General features: G+C 33.5%; 1 protein-coding gene across 1 annotated transcript in view; it reads left to right on the top strand.

Annotated features, from left to right (window-relative positions):
- The window catches only part of TBC1D22A (TBC1 domain family member 22A), a 193118-nt gene that overhangs the window by 147128 nt on the left and 19959 nt on the right, over positions 1 to 26031 (top strand). Inside the window, exon 12 of the mRNA XM_085326332.1 lies at positions 1941 to 2036. Coding sequence (XP_085182458.1) covers positions 1941 to 2036 — 96 coding nt within the window. The remainder of the gene's footprint in view (positions 1 to 1940; positions 2037 to 26031) is intronic.

Here is a 26031-nt window from a genome sequence, read left to right as displayed (position 1 = left end):
ATGAAAAAGTGAGAAATTGGTTGTAATTCAGTGCTAAAAAACTCTAGAAAATAAATATTCTTTCAAGACTTAATTTAAGGAAATGTTGAATATTTTCTTGATGTATCATYTTAAGATAAAAATGTTATAAAAGTATCAAAGATTTTATTTTAAAAAATAAAATATTACAAGGTCTATAAATGTGTTTACAGAATAAAATAGAAGGTTGTTTTCTTTGAATAGACCTACATTTTTAGAGTGAATTTCTTAAATACTGCCATAGTAATGTCTGATATAATAGGTGGTAGCACCACTTTTTCTTCAACTATGTCTTTTTGAGATACTACTTTTTATGATTTTTTTTACGTATATTAACTTTCCATTTTGAGGAGAATGCCAGTGCTAAAGTAAAAGATGTGGATTTTTCAGGAGGATGGCAGTGAATACATGATATTAAGTTCCGTAAAATTTAGTTTTAATATTGTAAATTGAACTTTAGTTTGACTTTGCTGATTAAGATAAGCTCAGAGAGAAATCTTGTTAAATTACTACATGCTCTGGCTGTCCYAGGATTTTAAAATGTGCTCTCATGTTATGCTAGTAAAGTTTTCCTAGAGAAGGAAAAATATCAAGGGATCTTATAATCAAAATATTCCTTTTCTTTTCCCCAAATTAATTCATTTTTATTTTCAGTTCAAACTATACTTTAAAACTTAAAACTTCCCTGAACATCATAGGCACTATCTCATCTTTGCTGTTATCAGTTTGTACAGGATGATCTTTAGTTTCTGAAGCTGCCACTGTGGTGTTTGTACCAATATCCTGTAGTGCAGTAAAGTAACTGCRCTTTTATCAGTCAAAGGGTAAGAAGGAGAAATCCTTTCCTTCTCCACCTTTAATTACGTTACTGTACAACTTTGTGAATATTATATAGTAATAAGTTGTTTCARTTCACTTAATTTACCTGAGTAAAACACTGTATTTTTTCTAAGTAATAAGCTRCAATTATGAAGTGACCAGTAGAGAATATGGTGGGGAAAAAAAAATCTGCTCTGTTTTGAAGATGTGTATTGAAGAGATGTTACAGATTATTTAGATATCAGTGTTTAAGTGTCCCTGCATTTGTCAGATTCTGTAGCTTAATTTCATAATTATTTTTAAATGAGATTTTAATGAGATTTTATGTAGCGTTAGTTCACAGCGATCTCATTGATAATGTAATGTTAAAATTATTTCTTAAGTTCCAAGTGGAATGGAAATAAAAAACTTACAGTGAGGTCTTTGAAAAGTAGAATCACAAATTTGTCTAAACTCTTTGGAATGATCATGAAAACTTAATATATTATTTGAATTTTATAAAGTGACTGTATCTGGTGACTGAAAGCAGAGTGGGAGACAGATGTGTATAGATACCTGAGTTGTTAAAGGTTGTGATACAAGGAGTAGAACTGGAGTTTTTTGAATGTTTTGTTTTTTTGTTTTGCTTTTTTTCTTCAGTAAGAAACTCTCAATCAGTCAAATATTGACCAAGTTGTATATTTGTAAAATGATTAATAATTTGGCATAGCAGAATTTGTAATCAAAAAGCTGTTAATATAAAATGGAACTACCAGACTTAATAATGGAGATGAAGCATACATTCACACCTCAGTGTTGAACTATATCATACACTATTTCATGATGGATACAAGCTAATGGACAAAAACGGAAATGGAAGAATCGCATCTGTAAAGAATGAATTGAAGTTTGARAAATAGTTGCATACCTCACCTTAATTTGGGGTACAAGTTATACCTATGAATGGGTTTGGCACAGATGAAATAGGAACATATTTGCAATATGAAAAGAAATAGATTCAGTTTACATTTTTAGTTGGTATTGAATGCATAAAAATACTTTTGGGGTGTTAGGTACGTTGTTGAAAACTGACTTTGTACATTCAAATGATATTTTCTTTTCAGTCTGAACCAGAGGGTTTTTCTCACTTCCACTTGTACGTCTGTGCTGCCTTCCTTGTCAGGTGGAGGAAASAGATCCTGGAAGAGAAAGACTTTCAAGTAAGTTGAGACATTTTTGTGATACAAAAAATCGGGGATTTTTTCAAGCTCAGGATGGTATTTGTTAAATTTGGGGTCATAGGTTTACACGGGATGAATTCATGGCAGAGCAGTAGCAGTTGCTGACAATGTCTGACTGTTTGAGAGAGTTGCTCCAAAACTATTAAATCTAAAGTGATTGACTCTAAGCAGTAAGCGATGAGTTTTCTTTGCCCACTCTGAAAAAATTGCTGCTCAAACTGAGAAGATGATTTCTGGTTATACTACAGTACGAAAAGCTTTGGTATTTCATAGAGAGAATTTCTGAAAAGGTAAATTGAGGGTGGTTTTTTTTTTTTTTTTTTTTTTCCTTAAATGCTGCATTGGAGTTATTTATGTATAATTTTGCATCTGTATAATGTAACAGCACACTGACAAAATGATGTTCTTTCTTTTCAAAAATGCTAGGCAAGCAGTCTTTTAAAGTAAGGACCCTGTTTTCAGTGATAAATTATAGGCCTGAAAGAGTATTTACTTCTAGTCCCATGTTTCAAATCTTTTCTTACATTTGTTCAGCAAAGAGCATATCAGGTAGTAATTTGGAATGGGATTTGAACAGTGTAAAAGGGAAAATAATTTCCTTATTTGTATAGTTCAGTTATATCTGTGAACTGGAGATGGTGTACTTCCACAGAGGTACTTTAGATTGRCTTTTACTTTGAAACACATGCAATACCTAAAAGGAATTAAAGGCCTGAAAATTGCCAACTGTGAGCAAACCATGCTGCAAAGTTTGCACCATTACCTGCTCGTGGGAAATGTCCTGTTACTAGCTTATTTTCTCTACAGCTGACTGARCTCTGTTGCCTTGTACAAATGCACCATTGTGTAAATCTGTGCATCAGTTCAATCTATTTTGTATTTCTTCATAAAATGATTTGTTCAGAGCATTTTAACTGCTGTTACTCAATTTCACAATAAATTAATACCTAGGAGTACAACRCAACAAATGAAATTCATACTACCTCCTAACATTATCCTATTGTCTCATTTTGTCAGAAAACAACCATAATGCTAGTTGCTGTGCCTCTCTACTGTAATTGCTCCCCATTAAATTTTTTTGAGGTGATTTTCTGTACCAAAGCTCATAGCATTTTTCATCTTCCCACCAAATACAGGACAATTATGTTAAAAATAAATAATAATCCTAAGGTAAAGTACCGTGAAGGTTTGTTTTATTCTGCTTAAATTATGCTCAGATTTGGTCATTCATGTTGTAARTTCTTTATGGTTTAATTTCCTTAAAAGCTACTAAAATAGAGTGTAAGTTATACAAATTAGGAGCACTTTGAAACACATTTACTTACTAGACAACTTTAGGTTACTTACCACATAAAAATGCACTTAATCATTTTGAGGATCTGTAGATAAATGCTACTTTTATCACTATCTTATTGTTATCACTAAAAGGTCTGGCCTTCTTTATTGTGTAACATGACCTTTTAAAATGACTGAAGTATTTTCCATTCTCAAGATGATACTTGTCTCCCACAAGCCAAAATAAAATCTCTTATTTTCCACTTTGTTAATAATAGCTGTATAGCCCATTGCCTGGTCTGCAAAGTAGCTACCTCAAATAATAGGGGTTTAAATTATATCTGAAAACTGGGAAATTCCAAATATGCTGCTGGAGTGCTCAGGTTGCATGTTGATTCACGTTATTCAGAAATCATGGTAGGTTTTGCACTGAAATTTTGTGGTCCGTAAATTATATCGTGAATCACCAAAACATGCATCCAGCAGTCTCTCTGGCACATGATGTGTGTTGTGTTCCTTTTTCTGCCTACCACACAGATAGTAGATTTACATTCTAGTAAATGTCAGCCTGGGGATCCAGTGCTTTTGTACAAACTGGGAAGACTCATATTTTGTTTCTTTTACGCAGATCWGTTTGATCTCTTTCAGCAGGATTTAAAAACTCAGACATTTTAAGGCAGAATGATTCCCTCAGTGGGACATGAAATGTGATAATCTGCCAGATGGGGGACTGAGCAGGGTTTGAATCAAGGATCAAAATTTAAGAACTTGATTATCCAACACTTTATTATTTGATGAAGTATGTGTTATCAATACGAGAGACAGTATGGTGAACAGATTAATTATAGATTTATATATCAAATTTTCATCTGTTCATGATAACAGTTCCTTAATACAGACTCTGTGTGTGTGTACATAATTTTTTCTTTTTCTTCCCCTGTACTGTKGCGTAGTGGAGAAAGAAATTTTGCAGTTAAAGGAGTCAGGTTGCTGGGCTAGTCGTATGAAATGATACAACCTCAAAACTGTTTGGTGCTTGGTTCACATCTGTAGAACTAAGTATTATTATATTAAATAAAATAAGTGATGTTATTTAATCAAGTGAGGGAAATACGTGCATAGGTAAAGGAAGAAATAAATGTACAGGAAATACTGGCTTTTTWAATTTTAGCATCTTAAAAGCAATAAAAACTGAAAAGGCAATGGTAGTAGGTATRTTAGTAATTACAGATAGTGTTTTGAACACTATTGAATGTATTAACCTTGACCCTGATACTGCAATGCTGTTATGTTCTTAATTTGATTTGCTTTTAGTACTCCTGGTGACTTAAGTGGAACTATTTGCAGTATATGAAGTTAAACAAATTAGTAAACCTCTGCTGATTCAAGGCCTGTTACTAGAAAATAAATGTTCTATATGAAGTACCTTGTGTATAGAATTATTTTCTGMTGTACTTCATGTTGTCAGTCAAATATGACAGTACAAGCACTGAAGTATGTGTTTCATGCTGATATTGTAAATATATGATGATGATTTTATGATTTTATAATGAATGTGTAGACATTCTCTGAATTTATCAGAATATTTTGCCTCTTTACATTTTAAATTAAAATCTTTTTAGGATTTTGAATATTAAAATAGGAATTTGAGGAAGGAATTCGTTAAAGATTCAAATAAATGGTCAATATTAGCTACTAAATTTCAAATAGTCATTTGATACAAATTATATAGCTATTTATATATTTCTATAGCTTTGCCTAAAAGTATCGATACAGCTAAATTGTTTATTTTAAATTGTAATTTGGCTTGTTTTTTATTAGATGAAATATTGAGCAATAAAAGAAGTGTAAAATATCTAAATAAAGTTGTCCCTCTAAATTTATCACTTATTACAAAAAGTGAATTAAGATATGAAAATTTTTTGCCTTTAAAACACCATCTGATGATTATATGCCATATAAATTTCTGAATTAGCAGTTTGGAAAAAAGGCTCTSTGCATTTCAGTAGCAACAGAAATGTCAGTGAAGTTGGTTTGAGGAAGAGGTCAKTGTCTTGAGCAAGACTGAGAAAGATTTCTTCCCAATAGCACTGTGCTATCTTCACCTCCAGTGAGAATTTCGTATTTCAGTAGATGGAGAAAGGATGAGTGACAAGTATAGTGCAGTGATTAGTTATTCCAGCATGGCATTCAATTCTTCTTGAATACCAGTTTTAATGAGAACTATGAAAAAAGTCAGTCCCTTGTCTGTTTTTGTAAGCTTGAATTTTCCCTGTCACTGTCAGGTTGATGTTTCACCAGAAAATATATGTCACATCATCTGGATTCATATGGCTGTTTCTAGTGACTTCTTCACGAAAACTCATCTGATTTGACCACTAAACATGCAATTGTTAGGGGTAAGGAGGAGAGAAAGGTTACTGTTAYGTCCGCTAACTTCTTCCTTCTACTCAGTCATAGCCACACAGTCGTGCAAACAGTTGTGACTACCTTTGCCCAGATACTCAAAGCAARCCTATAAAATATTGCATAAATAGCTTTCTGTACAGATTTCTTCATCTACAATGCTGTATCCCTGTGATTTCCAGTTCTGGCTTTCTATAGTGCATATGTAGTCTTTGATCTTCCTGGAAAGGATTTCCTGTAACTTTATGGTTGTTTTATATCTTGAATTCTCAAACATAGGCACTCTGTACTTTGTAAAATGACTATTGTAGATATTGTTATTTTTGATATACACAGTACTTTCACCTCATACAAAGCAGTTTAACTGAACTTCAGCACCAGTCCTGTCCACTATGCCGATTTGTTTGACATTTTGTGGTTAAAAAAAGAAAAAAAGAAAAAAAAAAGATTCTGGTATCTTTAAGATCCTGTAATTATAAGGACAGACTTTCAGAAAGGACAGCCATTTGTGTCTTCCAGAAGCTGACTTGCTTACAGCAGCCCTTGGTGAAGATAAAAAGTGCCAAATTGCAGTTCAGCTTCTCACTAAGGTGATTGGGATGAGGAATGGTAAAGAGAACTTGTCAAATTTGGATTTATAAGAGGAAATAAATTTAAAAGAAAAGACAGAAAGACATGTCTTCATGTCCCTCAGGATGAGCCAAGATTTTGTTAACTCCTCCTTGCTGTTGATACTAATGGAAAAGTGGAAATACTACTCTTCTAATGAATTACGTATTAGATAAACTGTATTCAAGTCATCTATATTTTTCTGACAAAGTGAACTAATTTGTATGCAGACGCAGGATACTTAATTTTGTGCCCTAGGTTCATTCATTCAGATTCTTATTTATCCTGGGGAAAACAGCAACCAAGAATACAGTCCATTATATTTTGTAGTTAAAAAGTCTTTCTGCATTTTCTTGATAAATTTAGATGTTATATGATAGAAGAAGTCCGGAGTGCAGATACTCTGGAAGAAAAATGTCTTTTTGTTTTAAAGTAGTAAGGTCATCTCAAGTCCATGAGCAGGTGAGGGCTGACAAAGTTTTTAATTAAATAAAAATTTAAAAAAAGATGAGAACAGGAAATTCTGCCTGCTTATGTCCAGATTTACCCCATGAATTCTCATGGCTCACTCATGTGAACCTCATTTTGTGAGGTATAACAATTCCYTCTCTATGGAAGCCCTTTTTATTTGAGATGAAGACGTCTAGTTCTCCTTGGCATTAGACTTTGATTAGCATCTGATGTCATGCTAAACTATGTGTATTAATCTTGTGAGATATCAAACAAAGTTATATAAAGCAAAATTTTCTTATGTTTTATTTAGTTTTAACTTGTCCCTTTCTTTTTGCTTACCACAGTTGTCATTGGAGGAGGTTCTCTTTTTCTGCAATGCTAATAATTTCTGATATATCAGGTGGTAAATTTGTCCATGCAGCTCTGACTGTGTTGTAGATCAGCTTGTTCCTTTGAGAAGGAAATGATCAGACAGTCTTTGAACTATATACATCTAAAGCTGTAGCCAAACTGTGTCCTCATAATCTTGTTCTCTTCTGTGTTCTTGATAATAGTAATTAATGATGTTTGTGTCTTCAAATTATATGACACGTATAATTTGACTTCATACGCATGACTTTATACATGAAAGTATTCTATATTTATGAAGCACTTAATAAAGTTGAGTCCAAGTTTGGATGGGACATTCTTGGTCCCGTGTCCCATATGTGAATAGTAATATAGAAACAAACATTAATTGGTGGTCTTTAAGTCTGTAAAATCTGAAACAGATTTTTTTTTTTTGAATTTTCACAAAGCTCTATACCACTGAGTTGCAGCCAGAAAAATAAAGTGTTGCTGTTTGAGTAATACTTTCTTACTGCAAGAGGCAATACTGGAAATTCTATAATAGAATCCTTTTGCATATACATTTTAGGCTGACTGTTTGTGAACTTATACAATTGGATAAGGTTAGAATGATTTTGGTTTTGGTGCTTATCCACTCTTTATTGAGCATTAAAACCTTTCAAATATTTTTCTTAAATTTCAATTATTTTATTTTCTGCTTACCAGATTGYATGCACATTAGTTTACCAAAAGGAAAATAAAGAGAATTCAGTCTAATCATATCAGACTACTTCCAAGCATTTTGCATGCACGTTAGCTTTACAAAAARGAAATAAAAAAAGAAAATTCAGTCTAATTATATCAGGCTACTTCCGAACCTTTTGAAGTCTGCTCATCAGTAATCATTAATCACTTCACATTGTTCTACCATGCATACATAGTATTTTTTCTCACAGCAGGTGAAAAGTGGTACAGTCTGGCTAAGACTGACATCAGTGCAGCTGAACATTAAATTAATCTCCTAAATATGTGTCTTGACCTTTATTGATATGAAGTATTCTCCATCACCATTTTGAATTGAATGAATTCAAACTGAATTGAAATATGATTAATGTTTTTAAGTAGCTTTAAGTGTTCAAGCTTAAAAAGGATGAATTTTGTAGGTGGCAGCAATGTGAATACATTGTAGAGGCAGGCTGCTGCTTAGGTACTTCTCATCAGCAAGAGAGGAATGTGTAGGAAACAAAAAGGAGCAGGAAAGATTGGTTTAACAGAGCTTTTCTACATGATTAGAGTTGTTCAAAATTGTGGACAAATAAGTTAAATTGAACAGAACATATTTCATACACAAATTCGATATTCCTATTGGCAGCATACAGGAATATGCCTGCTTATTTATCATCATGAATCTGTTCTTAGTAGAGACAAAAATTTAAAGGCGAGACATGCAGAGACTGCAATAAAGCCTGTCYATCTTGATGTTCTCTGCAGGATACTCAAAATCAGCATTTATAGTGTCACTTGCTTATAAGTAGTGATCAATGTGAGTAGTAAATCAGCTTCATGCAGACATGCTTTGTACCTTTTCAGAGACTTCAGTACAGTTCTTCCATTTTCTGCATTCAGTTTACTACTGTGAGAAACTATTGGTAGCAGTGAACTTTGATCTTGTGATATCTTCAACCAAATGTAATGGAAAAGATGAGAATTTTAGAGGTCTGATTGCCTAAAAGCTATTCTGAATGTGTGTGTGTATTTTTGTCTCAAAACAGCTTAATTAGTGGATCTCCTAAGTTTAAGTTTCCCACAGCTATCGCAGTGTGCCATTAGCTGTGACACTTGTTTAACAATCATCAGAGTTACAGTTTTATTGCTTATCACTTTTTCATATCTATCCCTATTTGAGTTCTGAATAAATAAAAATGTGGTAAAGTATGTACATTTATCTTCCGAAAATGCTAACTATTTGGCAAATATGCARATGTCTATATGCTATTTCTCAGTTCTTCATGTCTGATAATGCTTTTAGAGGAATATCACTTTTAAACTGAAAACTGTGAATAAAACTAAAAGTTGTAATTTGGAAAAACACTTTCACCGTGCATGTAAATATCTTTATGTGCATATTGATCTTGATTGTGTATGAAAATCCTTTCATCTCCCCCCACCAGTGGCATTTCTTATACCCTACTCTGATTCAAATTGACTCCACTTCAGCAAGCCCACTGAGCATAGGAAACAAAAACAAATATAATTCCACAAGATAGTTTTCCTTGACAAAAATCTCTTTGTTTTGTTGCAAAGTGTTGGCCTTTCTTCAAGGATGAAATCACTTCTGTTCTAGCTTTATTTTGGTTTGCTACAATTTACCTTGCTGACTAGAAAATTCTTATAGCTCATTCTCCCAAATGTTCATGTAATCATGTATGTACAATCAGATAAAACTTCAGTGTTATTCTCATATTTTTAATAYTTGAAATAATKTAACAAATTAACTTTCTCACTATARGTTGATCGAGTCATGGTAGAAAATGTGTTAATTTTAATATATTTGAACAAGATATTCTCACTGCTGTGTGGTCAAGTGTAAGAAGTCAACGCAAGGCTTCTCTGAAACATGAGATTTGCAGGTTAACATAAGTTTTGGCAGCAGACACATGAGCAGAYGTTTTGTGTGTAATCTCAAGTAATTTGCAACAGAGATTACACCACTTTTAGATATTGTCCCATACATCTGTCTTATAAAATTGGAGCCTCTAGACTTTCCACAGGTTATTTCATGCAACCTGCCCATGTCCTGTTGAGTTGTCATGTCTTGTTAAGTTTTAAGTGTCTTGTCTTGCTATGATATAATTCAATACAATAGAGAATGAAGGACAACTCCTTCAAACTGCAGTGTCCCAAGAGAAAGCATTTGATTTCAGGAACTTAAAAGGAGGAGAGAATCATCGAGTTTTGTTTTGCTGAAATGTTATAGTTGCTTACGTTCTGTCCTGCTGAGTAAAGGCAACATAACCTTTTGTTAGTAAGTTTTGAGTCCAATTTGAAATTTGCTATGTAATATAAAACAAAAAATATTACAYGCAATTTCGAAATTTCTCAGTTGTCACTTTTGATAGCAATGAAAATATATCGCTGAAGATATTTTTGTGTTTTCAGATAGGCATCATAAGTATTTTCCAGTCATCCCTAATACAAAGGTTAATATTGTGGAAAAGAATGGTAGTGTTATAGTTAGAACTTTTTAGAACTTATAATTAAAACTATGGAACTGATTCTGTTCTGTAGACTTAACGTTGTCTTTGTCTGCACAAACATCTCTCTTCCTATTTTAGAGTAGCTGGTTTTACTTCACATATGAGAGGAATGGAGAAAGTAGTATGCAAGGCAGACARTAAATGGAAGATTTTCAAATCCTGACTCATTTTTCCATTGTACACAAATGTGGTGTTCTCTGGGGTTGAACACCCAAGACATCGAGGTCATTCTTGGCTTACAGTATTTCTCTTGATGATATAAAATGTTCTGTGTTACAGACAGAGCCCAACACTGATATAATCTTAAAAATAGAGAAACAGTGATAAGTTTAATACGGATAAAAATACAATATTTGTTAATGTAGTTAAGTTTGGTTTATGATGTGAAGGCAAAATGTGAAATTCATTTAATTTGCACTATCTAAGCTTCAGTAATCAAAGATGCAAGTAATGAGGACCTTCTTATTCATCAACATGTCTTAGACCTTGACTTATTGTTATTCATTTCCCCAACTACAGCTATAATTCCCAAATTTTGCTAGATTCATGAGAGGGATGTGAATGATTGATGCTGTTAAGTAATAAAACATTCAAGCATGATTTTGAGCATATTTAGAATTAAAATATTAATGGAAAATATAGCTGTTGAATTTAATAGTATAATGTACAGAATATTTGAAAGATTGAGAAAGAAATAAAACATTAGGAACTAGATTCCATTGTCATACTGAACATAAGCAGATAGTAATGTTGGACTTCCTTGCTTTAGCTGTTGGACATTAGAGATTTAGCTCAAATTTTCAATTTGAGTAAGTTTTCATTCCATTGACATAGCTAAGCTAAAAAAATACTCAATAAGTTATAGTAAGGAATTGGTCTTGCAGATTTTTTTCTTCRTAGTTCTAAGATGCAGGCATTCCTGTCTGTCTAACAGACATTTTCACCCATGCTGTCATCATCCGATGTCTTTATTACTGCAACATCCTTTTCTTTGGCTTTGACAAATGCATTTTTGCTTCATTTATATTCATCCAAACTGTATAGAAGCTGTAAAGATCATTTTTCAGCCCATCRTTCTTTTCTTGCTTTGCACCTTCTTTAGCTCCCTTTTCTCAGCGGCATCAAGGAAAACTTAGGTGCCTTTGCTTTCAAGGTCTTTGATGGACTACTACCAACACCTTACATGTCATCTCATATTCTATATTGAGATGTTGACTGCCAGTTTATCAGCCAGTGATGACAGCTTCATCACACACCTAAGTTCTTCAGAYGGTATCTGTGCTTTTTCCTGTGTTGACTGTTTTACTTAAATGGAGCACCTAATACAGATCTTCAAAGTTACTTTTCTCTAAATCTTTATGTAAGTTTACTTTTTCCATGATCCCTAGAAGAGACTTGACAAGTAGGCTTCTGGTCTGTTAATGCCACTTATGGTCACACTGATTAGTTTTGTGTTGTTTCCTTTTTATTTTATGTGAAGTTATTGTCTCTTGCTTTAGACTTGAGCCTTAAAATCTTTGGGATGACGACGGTCCTTTATACTGTATTTATACAATCTTTAGCATAATGCTACTTTAATCCAAGTAAATACCAGGGATTAACTTCATGTTGTTCCCTAAAATATAGGAACAACACTCTATTGTAAAAAGACAAACAAGGAAAACAATAATAAAAACCTCAAGTATAGTATAATGGACCCTGCAAAGTGAACTCTTGCCATCCAAAATGTTACTGGTTTTTATTTTCTCAGGCCTAGTGTCAGAGTCCAGTACTTTCTGGCCAAGATCTTTTAGAAATTTCAGGTGTGGAAAGTTTAATGTTTAATACAAAATTTACTAATTTGGAGTTGTATGAAATTGCATCGGATTTTTATTTAGCAGAGTGATATAGCAATGTAGTTAAATCACAGTGCAAGTACAAATTATGCTAGCAGAGTATAGCAATTGCTTTCTACAGTTGAATCACAACATAAACATGAATCTCATTTCCAATATGCAGGATTTGCTCCCCATCRTGATGTTAGATGTCCCCAGTTGCCAAGAAGAAATATGTGGCTTGAAAGCACTTCAAGCTTGTAGCTCTCTTCAGACTTTTATTTGCTGTTTGCTTTTTATCCTTTATTTTGGGCTGTGCCACATATGCTCCAATGCTGATCTACCTGAGTCATTTGTAGCTGTGGAGTCTCTATGGACAAGCTTGTGCCCCATGCCCATGCCCCATTTCTTAGCGCCCACGCCTGTATTCCTCTATGCTGCATCCARTGTTCTCATACCACATGGCTGCTGCCGTCATAGCAGGTTTGTATTTCTCTATGCTAYGTTCTGTTAATAACAATATAATGAAAATGGAGAAAAATAATACAGATCGCTTTTTTGTGGAGGTTCTATCTTTCCACTTAACTAGTAAATTACATGTGACATCTATATTAAATTGTATTAATATTCAATATAAAACTCTAAAATAATCAGAACTGTATAAAATACTGAGCTATTAAAAATTCCTTTTTTTTCCTGTAAGTTGTTCCTAAAATCTTWTAAGTGAATAATATTTTGTCTCCTTATTTCATTCTTGGATCTGTCTGCTAGTTTTCTTTGCCATATTRCAGACTGGGTATACAGTGACTTAGGAGTCTGTAGCTTTTATTTGTCAGCATTTAACTGTTACATTTATTCAGAGTATATTTCAGGTGAACTAACATTTSTATTAAAGTATATTCTTGCATGAGAGCTAAAATCACTTGGAAGAGTGGATTTTAAAGAAACACAAGTCCGATTCTACATACCTGTCAAAGAGATATGTATTTKCTACAGCTGCGCAGGTTAAATAACGTGACTTTGCACCCAAAAATGAGATTAATAGGTAGCTGTAGTGGTGAATGAATAACAAGATGTCTGGGAACCAAATTATAGTGTTTGAATAGTATCTGTCTAATGTCTCTCTAATATTGAATGACCAGATAGTGTTATTTCATGATCTCTTATGAAAGAATTTGTGCAATTTTGTGTCTGCATGAATAATAGACTTTGGTTTCAAATGTTTAATACAAATATCTTTCCTGGAAACATAGAACACACTAGAAACGTCATTTTTKTACTRTCTRTTTTTGATAAGCTAYTGTAAGATGRGTTTCCTGGATCTTTTGTGATATTKTTCCCAGGTTATGGTGTGAATTTTTAAATAGCTGCTTTCTTTACATTCTCTTTTAAATAAATACAGCTTCTCCCACTTTCCATAGTATAAGGCATAAATAATAATTTTCTTTTTAATTTAGCTCCTTGGTGGGTAGTGTGCTAAAARTTTAGTTTGTATTGCTGAGATAATAAAAAGAAGTGTTTCTTAATTTAAAAAAAAACAGTTTATTTTGAGCATCTTAAAAACTGACCAGTATATGATGGGTATTGAAGAGAAGATAGAGAAGTGAAATTTGCTTGCTAGAAAAAATAGCTAATTGCAAGTATATCTGCTGCCAGCAATTTTATCCATCTCCAGACTGACTTGCTGTTCTGATTTTTTTTTCAGTTAAGCATAGATTCATCAACAGCTGGAGTACGTTTAGGAAAATAGCAAATACAGACCTGTATAACTTGTATTCTAATAGTGAAGTCCCACAAATTCCACCTTTTGTTTGAGGGTAATAACAAGCCTTTTTAGGTAAATAGAATGAATTCATCCTTTTCTTGGGTGCCCTTTGGTCTGATCCTYTCTGGCTACTGTATGTTCTTATGTGTGTTTCTGCCTTTCCTCATTTCTGTTTCCCAGTGCCCAACAGCTCTTTCCCTTCTGGTCTGTCTCTCCTACTCTAACAAACTCTTTTTTCTTCAGAAGCTTTACAGCTTCACCAGGAACTGAGCTTAATGAACACGTTTTCTGCTCTGTCTGGCTTATATGAGTGATGTTGTCATTAGTAACCCAACCACTCACTAGGCTTGAATGTAAGATATGAGTGTCACACCACCTCACTATTCTAATGTTTCACATTTTCCTAAATTCAATTAAATATCTTTATTTTAATATATTTAAATATGTTTATCCAAATATTTTTGTTGCTTCTCAGTAATTTCAGTCAAATAATAATCATTTAGTRCTAAGTCATTTAGTGCTAACAGTGTTACCAACCACTCTTGTACATTTAGACTTGTTTTGCCATAGAACCACACCAAACTGAGCATACTTTCTGGTGTGCATGTATACAAAAAGAAACTGTCAAAAAAACTCTACTCTTTACGATTTTGGTATTTATTACTAAGGGTCATAAATTGACATCCTTGGATATCAATCCTCTCAAATCATAGATCTGGCATCTGGGGAACAAGCACTGTTTCTCACTGTCTTTAACAGAGTAAAATTCATTTTTAGTTCAATTATTTAGTTCCTTTCTGAGGTGTAAGGTAACTTCCATGGAAGTTATTTGTTGAAGGTGTTGTACCTTGTTACTTGTTCCTTGTGTTCATGGATTTCTTAATGAAGGTTTTGAAGACTCTTAAGTTTTTCCAGCATAGTACTTTTTTTTTGTTGTTGTTGAATAAGACCTTTTTGTTTTCTTGCTTACCTTATTTGTTAATTTGGGGAATTTTTTGGTATAATTCTATGTTGATCTTATATCTTTTAATATATGTTGGAACAAGGGAAGGAAACCAACATTATAAGTTTTCTCAACACAGTTAAGAGGATTTTTTTTAGATTCATTTTGTAGAATAAAGCATTTGTTCAGAAAGGTTCATCGGATAATTCAGATYGGAAGGAACTTCAGGAGGTCTGTGGCCCGACCTACTGTTTGAAGCAGGGTCAACTGCTTCAGGGTCAACTGACTCTGAGGTCAGASCAGGTTATTCAGGACTTTCTTCAATTGGGTCTTGAAGGCCTCTGAGGACAGAAACTCCATGACCTGAATACTTCCTCCTAGGTTTTATGGTATCTGGAGCTGGGAATCACAAAAATCTCGAGTTCTGACTCAGTGCTGGGTCACTGGGTATTTGATGGATGTTAGATSAATTTCTGGAAGTCAGTCATTATACAACTCTTACAGTCTGAAAAGTATCTGGCTCCTGATTGTGATGGTAATCAATAACAAGTTCCACAGATTCCTTCCATCCATGTCTTTCTGTGCTTGTCAGTGCATAAGTTGAAATGGAACATAAAGTTAGTGGATAGAGACACTTCRTACGAAAAAGATATGCAGTTAATTCTGAAAGGAGGAAGGGCCATTTCATCTCTTACTGAGTCAAAAAGTAGTTGTTATAGGTTAGTAAACTACAGAAGATGACATCTGGTCTGCCAAAGAAATGTTTCAATATCGAGGTGAGCTGGTCCTTAATTTAGCAGGAAAAGTGTCAAGCCTTTCTCCCAAACATATTAGAGAGAAATATTTTCCGAAGTGCAGAGACATTGAATGTTACTGAGCCTTCGGAGAACCCAGGAAAGAGACTAGCTCTGCAAAGCTGGAATACTACATCAGTAAAACTTTTCTTCTAAGAAATGCAATATGAAATACAGAAAAGCAAATCCTTGMTGATAGGAATCAGAATGGGGTCTTTTGGATTTGATATTGATATGAGTAGAGTAAATGTCTTTTTCTTTCCTTCCTTCTTCTTTTATAAATACTTAARGCTATACTCTTTATTATGAGTGTTAACTTAGTAACTTTCTTCTCATTTTTACCTTAACCTGATATAAGTGTCACTTCAAGATGTCTTGTTTTTACCACGTCAGTTACTACTCAGGATTGTGACAAATCTGAAAATCAAGGYACTGGGACTTGGTAACAAATGGCTGCTCCCCAGCACAGTACTCAAGAATATCTAAAAGGCAACAAGATGTATCACTGTTAGAAGCTGCAGTAGTGATTTCTAGAGTAAATGTGAAAGAGGTAAGAAAACAGAGACATGTCTTTCAGTGATAGCCAGTTCCTTCTTCTTCAGCAAATAGATGGAGAGATGCTTGAACAGCAGGGGGGCATAAGAAGTCTGATGTCAGTAGCCAGAGCAAGCTAGAGACCTATTGTGATTCTAGTATTTTTCTTGATTAGCTCTATTAGACTRTTATTTAGACTGTTACTACTACTTACATTCAAAGCCTTGTTTTAATGCTTCTCTAATAATGAAACAGAAAGAATAGTTTCCCCAGAATGATTACACTGAATTCAGCAATTAGTAAAAATTTCAGTGTGACTACTTTGTGGCTATACAGGAAAGTAAATCATTTTTACACAGATGAGTGTATAATACTTCCACACTTGTATAYTATCAAAACATCCACATCTTTGGAAGGGTTATGGTCATTTATGATTCTGAATATTCAGGCTATTTTTTTTCCTCCAGTTAAATGCATAATTTGAAAAATTACACTTGGATAGTGTTTTTCTTTGGTAGGTCCAAATTTAAGCTACTCTTTGAATAGTTTGCTTCTGTCACAGTGAATATTTTGCARTTGTGAATGATGCATCAAATTAAAAAGTTTGAATGGAAACAGTGTAAGTGCAGTTTCATGCTTGCGTATCATCGGCAACATACAACAATTAGTTAACTTTTATGCTTTCTTTATGTGTAACAAAATGAGAAATCTGGATGGATTTCAGACAACATATTGGGAGCATCATTTGGAGAAACACTGATGGTTCCCCTGAAGAAAGGAGGAGAAAGGAGTTTTGAAAATCTTTGTCACATTAATCTTTTTAAGAAATATTTGGTATATAAGGCATGTTGTGCTTTAGCCCAAGAAAAAATAGAATGGCTACTTCAGCTCTAAATTTGTTTTCTTCTTGCTTTGAGTTTAAGAAATAYTGTATTATAGCTTTAAATACATTTTTGGTGGAACATACATACCTATTAGTCATAGGAAGATGATTTTCAAATCTACAAAATATAATCAGATACCTAATTTCTACTTCTGAGCATGTTAAATTTAACTTTTTTTTAGTAATTAATTTTGTTTTTCTACTGAAACTGAGTGAACACTATACGGATTTTGCTTTGAGTGTGTTTTTATTTCATTTATGGTTATTCTGGTAGATCACATTATGTGTTTTGTATACTCTTGCCAAGAATTGATTTGATATATTTTATTGATTTGTCTTAAATTCTGCCATTACTATTCACTCTGTGTAGTGACTAATTAAATAATCATTCTGACAACACAACCTAGAAAAGGTATTACCAACATACCTGAAAGCTGCTGTAATAGCCTCTTCAGAAACAGAATTTCTTGAGGAAGGGAGTATGAAGGATTATAAAGGATATAGGATATGGAGAGTTCTGTGAATTTAAGAACYTTTAGAGGTCATTTCAGTAGCAATTGTTGAGTAAAGATTTTTTCCTCAAACCCTCTGTACCATGCAAATTGTAGGAACCTAACACTTTAATCCTGTAAAGCTGACTACCTAGTGTTACATATATCTGTAAAGTTCAGCAATTTACCAAAATTTTATTTCATGATGCTCCCGGAAACATGCATATTTGGAGTGTGATTAGATTGATCTCATTAACCTTGCATCATTTGTCAACTTTTCGTATTCGCCCCAGGAATTCATTCTCAATTTTTAAATGGAAATTGTTTAATGAAAATTGTGCTAGATAAGCTTTTTTTCTCTATGTCTTCATTAAGCCATATTAAATGTGTTTCAGCAATTAAAATAACGTTAACGTCCCTTACTTGATTGTTTTGTCCAAAGTTGTCCTTGCTGAATGAACTGACAATAAATAGATACAGCAATAAAAATGAACAACAAACACAACTTTCGAAGTACATGAGACTGACTTGGACTGAATGAAGTCTAATCATTCTGGTTTTAAAAGACATTTCTTTATGGACAGTGTTCTAGACCTCATTTTTGAGGTCTGTATGTTATGATGAGTTCCTAAGTAATTCAAATGTATGATCTTTAAGGATCAATGACAACATTTTGTTGTAGTGAAGAATAATACTTTTGATTTTTTTTTCTTTTTAAATCTGTATGTTCTGAAACTCTAGAAAGGGCAAAATGTTTCAGTGGTTACTGAGGCTGGATTTTGTAGCACTACTGTTTTAATGTTGTTGAAATAAACTATAAACGAGAAATTATGCAAGAATCACTCATTGAACTTGTGGCATGAAGTAAACGACATCTGTTAGCTGATCAGCATTTAATAGAGATGTTACATGTTTCTGTCTTGGCTGTAATAWCTTGTTTTATTCTTTGCTGAATTAGACTTCTTAATATAAGAATTAGAAGTGAATACAAAGATTAATATGAAATTAAACAGTTTTTCAAACAAGTAGAATGTGTAGTAAGGATTACAAGTGGGATACTTGTACCATCATCTATTTAAGGTCAGAAATTTCATAAATTGGCTATTTGAAATGTGCAACTACAACTGAGGCCTAAAAAAAAAAAAAAAAAAAAAAAAGGTATTTCCTTAGTGCTACGATATAGTTGTAGAATGTTGGTTTTAATATGGGCTACATTTTGCAGTTGTTGTTGTTGCTTTAAAAAAACAAACTAGTAGACACAGTGTTACAGCTGTTATCACCCATATGTAATATACTTTGTGTCCCCACATTATCAAGAGGATATTATCAAGATATCAAGATATTCCAGGGTGATGATAAGCTTTAAAAAAATCTCAAAAAAACTGATACTAAGGAGCAGAAGAGTAACAGTTTTGTTTTGTTCAACTGTAGAACTTGCAGGGGGAACGGGTATTAACAAATCTGTACTATTCACAAAACATGTCATTTATGGTACTACTGTGCAAGTAGCGCAGTGATTGTTAATTTATGAAAATGTTAAACGGTACTAGAATTCATAAATCAGTAGCTTAAAATTAATTTGGTAGGAAGCTACATTTTTTAACTCTTTTAAAGACTATTACACAAAGGAAGAGACAGCTTTTCAAGGAGAGGGGATTCTTGACAGTCTCTGACAATTCTAGTCATTGTATCAGTGCATTTATTTAAATGACTTTTACTCAATTTTAAAAACATATTTTKGGCATAATTTTGTAATTACATTCAAGTGCAAACGTGGAATGATTAAATCGTTCAGATTGCTTCTGAAAATCATCTGGTGTATCGTACTATAAATAGAATTCTGTTTCATTTATTCTAGAAGAATGAATGAATTGAAAAATATTTGCATAAAATACAGTGTAGATTAAGAATATTATTTGTGTAATAAGTTGGGATGCACAGAGTAATAACTCTTTTTTGTTCACTCATCCATAAAGGAGTTCTTTGATAATTCTCTGGGTCTTTGGATGGCTTTAAGTGAACGAGAATAATGATTCTGTTTTGACTTAGTTATTTTATAAATGTTCAACACTGTTTTTAGTAGATGTCTACAGTTAAATTGTACATGGAGAGAAAAATGCATAATCTTTTGAATATTTTGTGTAGGACCTCAGGGGCATACTGCTATTACATAAATAAAATCATACTTCTTTTCAAAGCATATTTACTTGGGCTTAGTAAGAATCAGTAAAAAGTTCAAGGATTCAAAATCAAAACTGCACATATGCAGAGCTATAATTTGCAAAACATTTTACCAAGATGTCAAAGTTCTACTCTTCCCCTTTTATAAATGAGACTAACACATATCCTTACTAATACTGCATAATAAGTTATTGGCAGAAAATTACATGAAAAAAGCTGAGCTGAGGTTTTTACATCTGTATTCTAACATCATCTCTATTTTTAAAAAGCACTAGTTTCTACATTCTGAGCCAGTCTTGAGTGTACCAAAACTGCATAAGACTATCAATAGAAAGTGAAATAATAAACAGAAATTTTAGGATAAAATTTCTCCCTTTATGAAAAATAAATAAATAAATAAATAATCCAAAGCAGAAAAGGCTGTCTTTGCTATCTATTTGGTAAAGGCTAGTGCTATTTTGTAATGTCAGTATATACAGACTTATTAGGGAGAATGCTAGACATAGAATAAATACCGATTTAACTTAAGGAATAATGACATGAGCTAAAAATATATTAAGTAATTTTACAGATACCATAAATTTAAACAGATTGGAAAAGATCCCAAACTATTTCACAGTGACTAAGTCTAGATATTCAGCAACAGTTATTCATCATACTAAATTATACTCTATGACATGACTAACTGAATTTATTTCAATTTTTGGTCAAAATTAGAAATCTAAATATAACATTTTCAGTAGGAGTTTTCTTTAGCTTCAATAGACCAATTGTGGTCAATGCACAGTACTGTTCAGTGACTGGAATAAGAAGAAATTGGAAAGTGATATCTGAGCTTTTATTTCTTATTCTAATTCATTATATTCTTATGGGCAAATCTCTAAGTTTTAATTCTGTGTTGAAAAGCTATTATATGTTAATGATATATTTTTATTAAGATAATAGTGTGTAGTCAACCATTATCTTCATAGAGGAAGAAAAGAAGTTCATCTGCCTAAACACAAAATATCTAAAAAGTCAGTGGAATTCTCTGCCTTTTCATTGCTGACRTTACTTATTCCTTTATAAACCTACTAAAGAGCAAAAGGGTTCCACAGAAACTGGTAGAAATACATGCCGCATAGAAAAGCGGGTCTTCCACCTCCTAGTTAGCTTGTATCTGTGAAGGGAAAAGTGCAAGGAAAAATTTAAAAAATCGGTCCAGTAGTGTTTGTGCACAGTCCTTAATACGAAGTGGCAGTACGTGTGCAAACATAGGATTTACATTAATTGAGTGATTATCAAGCGTTCATCTTCCTAAAGRATACATGTGTCAGCCTGTTTTGTGTGAGTGGTGGCACGATGACATAGCATTCCGTGTTACTGTTATATTCACTACTGGAAGCTAATACTAAATGTTATAGTAATTATTTTAGTGTAATATAAGAGCATTTTTAGTTTGGGTGCAAAGATGGGGGATGGGGTAGTGTAATTGTCCAAATCATTGAAAGAATAGCTGCAATTGCAGCTTTAGCTAAAAGTACCTGTAGTTATGTGTCCATACTGTGAATGGGTCGTGTCTGCAGCTGATGCTCTGGCATGCTTTAATCTATCTTTTTCTTGGCCCACTCATTCTGAATTAAAAGCATGATCTCATTCAAGTTAAGGATTTTGATACTTTGCTAGAAGTCGATTTAGGGACAGCGCAGAGTATTATACTAAGATTTACCAGTTTTAAAATGTTCTGTACTGCTAATACTTGTTTTTAATCTTTCAAGTTTTATGATAGGTCATTTACCTCTTGTTTGTTTTGTCTACATTTATGAAAGTGCAGAGATGCTATGCTGTGATAGAACGTGTTTTCTTTAGAAATGTTCTAGTCCACTGATTTGACATCAGATCAGGCATTAAAATCTAAAGCCTTCAAAGTTTTGACTATACAGATAAAATCTTTTATCTCCTTTAATGATTTTTGGGTTCCCTTAGTATATAAGAAGGGCTTTTGCCAATAGTCCAGAGGATGAAATTAGAAAAGGGAATGATTAATTATCTTTCCCKGCTCTTCAGGTTCCTGGTAATCATTTTCAGGTCATTTAATGCTAGTTGCTAGATTAAATTGCTGAAGAGGCACTATAAGAATCACTAGAAAAAATTCCATACCACAAAATTCCTGAAGATACAAACAGCATAGATAAATACAGACTCTTCTGATCAAAAGGAAAAAGAAAATCCTGATAAGTGTTAGCTTAGCTCCATGTGATTAACAGCTACATCTTTCATTTGGCAAAAATACCTATATCTTTATATAATCACTGAAAAAGAATTGTGTGTGACTATGTCTGAAACTCTTAACTCTTCTTTACTGCCAGAATTGATTTAACCAGAAGTGTAGACTTTATATACTTGAATACAGGCAAGAAAGTTGTTTCTTCTTGACACAGTTTATCTGTGCGGGCTCTCACCATAATGAAGACTTCCATCATAAAGTAGTGTCATAGCAGCAAAAATATAGTGTAATAACAGCATGATTTAACAGCATGAATCAGCAGTGGACTGTTGCAGCTTTTCAAATCTGTACTGCAACTTTGCTATCTCAACAGAAAGTTAGAAAGTRAATGAGGTAGCTTTGGGGTTGGAGTGGTTCCAGTCATCATAAGCAGACTGAATTCCTGCTTCACTGCTGCTGCGAGGATGCTGTCTTGTCGTAGTGCAGTCTTGCTGAGCAGGTTATCGTTTCCCTTGGGGTATGATCACTTACCAGCAAGTGATAAATTGTAGGCCATGAATATAAAATTGTAATGAAAGAATTTGACATTTTACTACATTTATCGATGTTTTCTTTAATTTTCAGAAAGAAATCCACTTGCATGCTCATTTCAAATTATTATTTTATATATTTTTAGATACTTACCCTTACGAAGACTTCAAATACTCACCTACTTTTTGCTAATGCTTCTGTATTCCTTGCAGCTTATCAGAACTCTTTTTAGTGTTGAGTTTGTTCTCTTAATGGTAAGCATTATTGTACACAGATGTTATATTGTCTACAAAAAGAGCTTTATCTTCATTTTCTATTATGGATTTTTAATGGTAAGCTCTTAACATGTAAGTTTTTCCTATCTCTGTGAAGATTTTTATTTAGCTATCTCAAAGTATGAGGGAAGAAAAAATAGCTGATAATAGAAATCCGTGTCCCCAGATTTACTAGTCTGTCAAAGAGAGGAGGACAAAGCCAGTTATATAGACCTGTCTCGAATCACTTGTTAAATTGACCKCTTCAAGCTGCATTTTGATATAGCCAAATGAAGAATGTTTACACATACAGGATGAGTAGAATAGGTCATACCTCTGCAGTGAGAGACTGTCTCCTAGAATACATAGCTTCTGAAAAGATCCTAGGGGTCGCGGCTGACAGTTATCTCARTATGAGCTCTCAGAATGATGCTGGCACATGGGAGTGATGTGATCCTTAGATCTATGAATAGAAGAGCTTATTTTGCCTTTGTAGATAGTGATACTGCATCTGGTTCTGATATCCAACTTAAGTAGGGAGGACTAAAAAGGATGATTAAAAAACATTGGGAAGATTTAAGTGCTCAATATATTTAATTTGTCAAAAAGAAAATTAGTAGGTGAATTGATTAATATATGAGAAATTTGATGGGAAAAAGATATGACACTGCCTTAATTTAGCAGAGAAAAAGATAACAAGCTGAAGCCAGACTAATTCAAGGGAAACTGACTCATACAGTGAAGGGCCATTAACCATCCTAACACAGTAGCAAAATAAGTCAGGGCTCTCTGCATCTCTTAAGAGTTCAGATCAATGCCTTTCTAAAAAGTGTGCCTTCTCCAATCAGAAATTATTAGTCTCTGTGCAGGATCAAATGGATTTAGGTTTTGTTCCTGGTGTCTACAGGAGAGGTCAGACCATTATAAGTAATTTTCTTTCTTGGCTTTAACAYCTGTGACTCTAGGAATCAGACAAAAATTTCTGTTACATATCTGACAAACAGTGCTCCCATTAAAATGTATAGTTGTTATCATGTGTTAGATATAAAGAGCCTCTGAAATACATATAATTGCCTAAGCAATTAGAGAGTGGACTGGCCTTAAAGTGCAACTTTGCAATGACAGTCACCATATCTAAAATGTGTAAAAATGTTTTTGCATTCACACAGTTAGCTCTTAAACATTTGGATCTACTCATAGACCATCAAATAACTTTGTTATCTGTACTGGCTCTGCAGTTCAGTGTTGGAACCRCAGTTTTCATTTCATGGTTCTCTCCATTTCAGAAATTATACTGTCTTTCCAACCTGCTGATTGTAACACAAGTATCTCAGAAAAGGAAAGAGGTAATGTCTTTCTGTGCCAGTTTAGCCAAGGTCAGCCTCTTCACAATTTCGGTTATTTTGGTGTTCAAATAACTTCCTTTTTGTTACATAGTGTGTTCCTTAAGCCTATCAGTAAATGATAYTCCCTTTGTAAAATACAAGTCTAAAATGGCAGATCTCTATAAAGCCATGTTGCAGAGAAAAAATGTTTTACCTGAAAAAGCACCAGCAGTTGCTGAGCAATCACTGCATCATTTTTTTTTGTCACTACGTATAATGTAACGAGTCAGAGCTTTGAGTGTCAGGATCCTGGGACTAAATCCCGTACTTGGCTGGCAACGTCCTCTCCAGACGGCGAGGAACACTACACACAATTCAAGTCCCCTCTCATCTGCACGTGTTCTGTTTAGTCCAGCTCCTGTAAAAAGAATGGAAGAATATGGCCCCTGGTGTGTATCATCTGGAGGGATTCCCTGTAAGCCTTGCTTTATGGGTTGYGTCTCACAGAGATTCTGTGGCTATCAAAGTTTTAAATCAGATCTTCCACATGATGAAAATCTGATTTTACTAGCCTGTAAGTTTTCAGAAAAAGCTCTTTCTGATTAATATAAGGTATTTTCCTCTCATCAAACAACGTTTTTATTTATTTTCAGTAAATACCACAAAGGGATCTATGTGCTTTCTCCATTTCAATATAAAAAGCATTTTCATGAACAAAGAAAAACTATTCTTCTTCCTGAGCAATTTAAGTGACCTGCTAAACTAAATGCACTGGCAGAGCTTCCATTTAGTTTAGTAATTCACAGCTGTCACTGGAGACATCTCTCTACAAAGAAAACTGCTTTCTTTCCATGTTTATTTCTTCAGCAGAAACTGCTGCATAACAATGTCAATTATTGGCTTTATCAGTGTGTAACCCGGGAGAAGACTAAAATCACAGGAGCCTGTACACTTTACCAAACTCAATCGAAACTACTGATAACAGAACAAAAAGAAACTAAAAGCTTTTGGAGTATGAGCTGAATAATAGGATGAAGTGACACAGGCCTTTCTTTGAGGCAAGCAGATGGAGGAGGATTAATTTTATTTCTTTCACTACTCTACTCTCTTTCGGTTTGCTAAGTGCTGGTGCATGTAGCTTTTGTTATCTTACAATAAAATTGTCACATTGCAACAGCAAGACAGAAAAAATAACAAGAATTAAAATGCCCATTGTTTTGTCATCATCTGGTAAACAAATTGCATTTAAAATCCTTCCAGAAATGCCATTGTAACAGATTGACTATTATCACAGCCTCCTAGTTAGCGCTCTCAACTGCCATAAAAAGGAAGATCTTTGCACAAGATGACTCATATAGTGGTTTTTTTGTTTGTTTGTTTGTTTGTTTTTGCATTAGACATCCCTTTGCAAATACATTAGGAGTTCTGGTTTGTCCCCTCCTAATTCATTTTTTGCACAGTTGCATTTGCTTGCCATAAGCTGAGTAAATAGCAGTGATTGCATTCTCTCCGTAGGCAATGTTCACTAAAGTTTTGTGTTATTTATTCATCACTTTATTCATAATACATAAATGTTACACTTATATTTAATTTCAGGTACTGATTTGCATGGGACAGCAGATTAAACAGGGGCATCTGAAATCACAGTAGCTTTTGCTGTCTATCACATCCTTTCTAAAAGATTGCCACCCCGARAGAAAAGATGACAAAACATAGCATGTAGCAGCCTCTGAATTACCAGCTTGCAGGGAAGCTCATTAAAGTAAACCAAATTTGGCACCAGTATTGCACCTCTGAAAGTTATATTTCATGTACTTACACCTTTATTCTCCTCTGTAAGAAAAGGCTACTTCTTCCAATCTGTGCTATAGTTTCTTTTCTTGGAGACTACTGTAATAAATAGAAGAATTCCTGCTCTCATCGACC

Source organism: Rhea americana, unplaced genomic scaffold (genome assembly GCF_003343005.1).
Source record: "Rhea americana isolate MKP2758 unplaced genomic scaffold, rheAme1 scaffold_1, whole genome shotgun sequence".
Lineage (NCBI taxonomy): Eukaryota > Metazoa > Chordata > Aves > Rheiformes > Rheidae > Rhea > Rhea americana.
The sequence above is the reverse complement of the archived record's forward strand: the minus strand, read 5'-3'. Positions and strand labels throughout refer to the sequence as shown.